This window comes from Lepisma saccharinum, chromosome 9 (assembly GCF_977018435.1).
Source record: "Lepisma saccharinum chromosome 9, izLepSacc3.1, whole genome shotgun sequence".
Taxonomy (NCBI): domain Eukaryota; kingdom Metazoa; phylum Arthropoda; class Insecta; order Zygentoma; family Lepismatidae; genus Lepisma; species Lepisma saccharinum.
Window position 1 is genome coordinate 37,930,166 of NC_139237.1, and position 4,347 is coordinate 37,934,512.

At 43.6% G+C, this 4,347-nt stretch overlaps 1 protein-coding gene across 1 annotated transcript; it reads right to left on the reverse strand.

Annotated features, from left to right (window-relative positions):
- Window positions 1–342: 342 nt before the first annotated feature.
- Window positions 343–3,072, reverse strand: LOC145992379 (sodium-dependent proline transporter-like). Its single transcript, XM_083128762.1, has 2 exons — window positions 3,007–3,072; window positions 343–2,295 (listed from the first exon to the last, which is right to left on the reverse strand). Exons 1-2 carry the CDS (start codon window positions 3,070–3,072, stop codon window positions 343–345), a joined length of 2,019 nt encoding a protein of 672 aa, XP_082984888.1.
- Between the last annotated feature and the right edge of the window lie 1,275 nt (window positions 3,073–4,347).

Here is a 4,347-nt window from a genome sequence, read left to right on the forward strand (position 1 = left end):
GCACACACGGATTTGCTGTTTTTATTTCTTCAGAATTTTATGGTTATTTGAAAGATATAGTGTTTTTTAAAGCAGTTTTTAGAAACGTTTTTTCTGGAACAGACGAAACTACGAACAGAGAAAGATGCTTCCACGGCTCATATTGAATTACCATTTCTATTGTTAGGAGCGTCTACAGAAAAGGTAAACCTTAATATGGATTATAATGTGAAGTTTGAACATCTTCATGTTAAATTTGCATGGAAAATTACTTTTTACTCACACAAGTTAATTTCGTATTTGTATTTTTAAAATTTTGAATACATTGTAAGAAATTATATATGTAAACTACATGAAAGGAAATTATACAGTCGCTTCTCCACTTTCAACGTCAACATCACGTGAACGCCGTGAGAATAACGATAATACGCGATCCGCAAAGCTGTTGCTGGGCGAATAGAGTCTGCAGAAGTCGAGCCAGCGATTCGCATCCGCTTCATTCTCTGGCTCGAAGTGAGTAGATGCACGGACTAGATTTCGTAACTTTTCTACCAGCTTTCCTTCCGTGGTTAATACCTTCAATATAACGTACCCTGGTATAAAAATTGCTGGTAGGAACGTTATGATCCACCCTGCTATTACAGTCCAAAGGGGGAACGGTTCTGTCCCGTACGAAATCCTTTCGTTGTAGATCACGAAGGCACAAACGACAGCGAGCAGTGTTACGGGAGTCACGAAAATCCAACAGAACCACCACAATACATTAATAGTCCTTGCACCGTAAACAAAATCAAGAAGTTTTGCGTAGTTTTTCATGCCGAATATGAATACAAAAGCAAGCAGTTCCATGAGGCAAATAATGACTATCGTTAGCGTTGAGTGGGTATCGAGAAGTTTCATCCAATAGATACCATTCTCTCGAAGGCACAGTGCCGAGCCTATGAGCAGTAAGAATGTCGTCACTGTGATGCGAAAGTTTCTTTCCTTCTTCAGTACAGGGTGTAAGTCGAACAAACTCCACTGCAAGGCGTCCAGCTGTATCACTATCCAAGAGAGCGTAATGAAGCCAAGAGAGAGGAAAAGGATCACGTGCCATAACTGGGGAAAGGGGAAGGTGGCTGTCATTGCAGGATATATTGAGAACATAGCTGCTGGTCCGTCCTTTGCCAAAGAGAACATGGGAATACCTGTCTGCGCCTGCAAATATCCCAAACCACAAAATAGGATGAGTCCAAAGAGGATGCTGACCACTGTGCTTAGAGCAGGAACGCAGAACACTTCCCACGAACAGTCGTTGTTCACGTAGTTGAACCGTGCTCGATGAACCGCCATCCCTAGTCCTACACCGACGGTGAACAGTGCTTGCACTGCAGCGTCCACCCATGTTTTGACGTTAAGAAATTCGTTCATGTCAGGCACCAAGTACGCTGTAAGCCCGTTCGTTGCGCCAGGGAGAGTGACTGCACGGAGTATCATCACTACCATGGCTACGTATCCAAGCGGCATCAGAAAATAGAAACTTATTCGAATTCTTTTCCAGCCGAAGGAGCAACAAGCGATGATCAGAGCGTACAACAAGAGATGGAACGTCAACAGCTCCCACACGAGTCCTCCAGGCTGATCAATACTGGCCGATGTTCTGAGGGCGAATTTGTTGAGGTACTGTTCCGACGGACTCTGCAGAGCCACCGATAAGCTTGCCAAGCCACTATTTCTCACCTCGGTACAGTTTCCATCATTCCAAGAGTACTCGCATGCACTCCAATTGATAAGTTGGCTCACGGGATAGACCATGAAGAAAAGACAATAACTGCCGATGACGCTTGCGTACGCACACAGGAAAACATTGAGGATCACTGTTGCATATCCAGCTCCATTCATTATGGGAGCAGCACCAAACATTTTGATGTATCCGCTGTTTGTGAACTGCCCAACAACTGTCTCCAAGTGGAACATGGGTATTCCGCAAAGAAGGATCATAAGCAGATACGGGACGAGGAAGGCTCCCCCTCGATGAATGTAGCACATGTAGGGGAATCTGAAGACGCCTCCGATGCCGATACATGGGATAAGGTAGTAGAAGAACATCTCCATTCGTTTCAAGTACTTCTTGGCCTCTCCGGGATGTGCGTCGGGTTCCATCAACTTGATGCTTCTGGTCTCCAGTCGGACTCGAAGCTCGGAGATTATTGACCGTGAGTCATCGCTGATTGAGTACTGCTCGACGACGTCTGCAAACGTCACCACTCTGGGAGGAACGTCTACTTCATCTTCGTCATCTTCAACATAGAGACTCGGGATTCTCTGTCGGCATCTCTTGAGGGGAATCAATTTCGATTTGGATTTTCTCAGAGGGCTTTCAGAAGGTTCGGTCTCAATTGCTCCAGAAGGTTCGGTCTCAATTGCTCCAGAAGGTACGGTTTCAATTGCTTCAGAAGGTTCGGTCTCAATTGATTCAGAAGGTTCGGTCTCAATTGCTTCGGAAGATTCGGTTTCAATTGCTCCAGAAGGTTCGGTCTCAATTGCTCCAGAAGGTTCGGTCTCAATCGATTCAGAAGGTTCGGTCTCAATTGATTCAGAAGGTTCGGTCTCAATTGCTTCGGAAGATTCGGTCTCAATTGCTTCGGAAGGTTCTGTCTCAATTGATTCAGAAGGTTTGGTCTCAATTGCTCCAGAAGGTTCGGTCTCAATTGATTCAGAAGGTTCGGTCTCAATTGCTCCAGAAGGTTCGGTCTCAATTGATTCAGAAGGTTCGGTCTCAATTGCTCCAGAAGGTTCCGTCTGAATTGATTCAGAAAGTTCGGTCTCAATTGCTTCGGAAGATTCGGTCTCGATTGCTCCAGAAGGTTCGGTCTCCATTGCTCCAGAAGGTTCGGTCTCAATTGCTTCAGAAGGTTCGGTCTCAATTGCTTCAGAAGGTTCGGTCTCAATTGCTTCAGAAGGTTCGGTCTCAATTGCTTCAGAAGGTTCGGTCTCAATTGCTTCAGAAGGTTCGGTCTCAATTGCTGGCCCAGCTTCATCACTTACGCTTCTATCCATCTCGCTCTCTTCGATACTTGGCAGAGATTGCTCATCACTTGACCTGTTGTCCATAGCTTCACTGTCTTTTTTCTCTTTCGATCGTGAATATCTATTCTTTTTCTTGCTAATCGCAAAATATTCGTATAGTGCTAATTGATTTTTCGCTGCACTAATTACATGGAAACTCTTTATCGATTATTAAAACATCAACAATCAATAATATCCATGGCATTGCTACTTCCCTGTGCAAGATAATTGGGATGTCTTCCAATGTTTCGAAGTGTTAATGTCGGGAAAGTATAAAGAAGGGGAAGTTTAAAGTTTTCTCAATCGTTGACAGTGGCTTTAAGAGAATTTAGTCTTTTTAGTTTACATGAAGCTTCTTCCCGTTCCAAACCCTAAATCCGAAATACACACATATATACACGCACACAAATGTCTTAACAATGTTATTTCTGATTGACGTGTACATATTAGTTCGGCTTACCTATAAATAGTCAGATATAAATCTGCTTAATACGTTTTAAGAAGTTGCATAATCAAGTTAATTTTGTGTAAAGTCATTTCTGACATCATCTCGTAATCAAGGGGTTCCGGCGAAGGAACATTGCAGTGTTTCGTGCACCATTTTGAACTGTAGATCCAGTCCCGATTAGCCTATCTGGCCACAAGGTCTACTTAACAGAAAACTGGTCCCGGGTTCTAAGCCCCACCTGGATATGGATGTTGTTTGTGAGTGTCCCTTCATCAATTTCACCATATCATCAGGTAACATGCATAGGAGGTAAAAATGACGTGATTGGCCTCCCTCTTGGGATATGTGTTCAACACGTAACGCTTGTAAGTCCACCTTACAAGTTGAAATTATTGAAGAAAACGTATTTCATTCCCGTATTTATCGCTTGAACACACACAGAAATAACAGACTGCAAGTAGAACTTTTAACGAAACAATTGAGGACTTGTTTTGATTCGAGTTGTTTCTCTGTAAGGCTTCTTGAGAGGACTTACGTGTGGGTGAATGGAAGAAATGATTTGGACTCGCCCATGGCGGGTGTGTTTGCTTACGAAGTATCTTCTCAACCAATGACAGGGCGCCCCGATTCTCAGGCACTGTAAGGCGCATTACCAGTGGGTGCTAACTGGCGAGATTTCTGTCCCCGCTGCGTCTATTTGCACGGTCTGAAGAGAACCAAGAAAATCGACTCCCGTGTTGTTTCAACAGTGCTTGACGGGAGGTGTAGCTAACAAAACGGGTGTCATTTTAAATGTGTAAACTAACTATTAAGTTCACAAAGAGATGGTTTAATATTGGATATTACCTTCATTAGAAGCAGCGAGGAGGAAT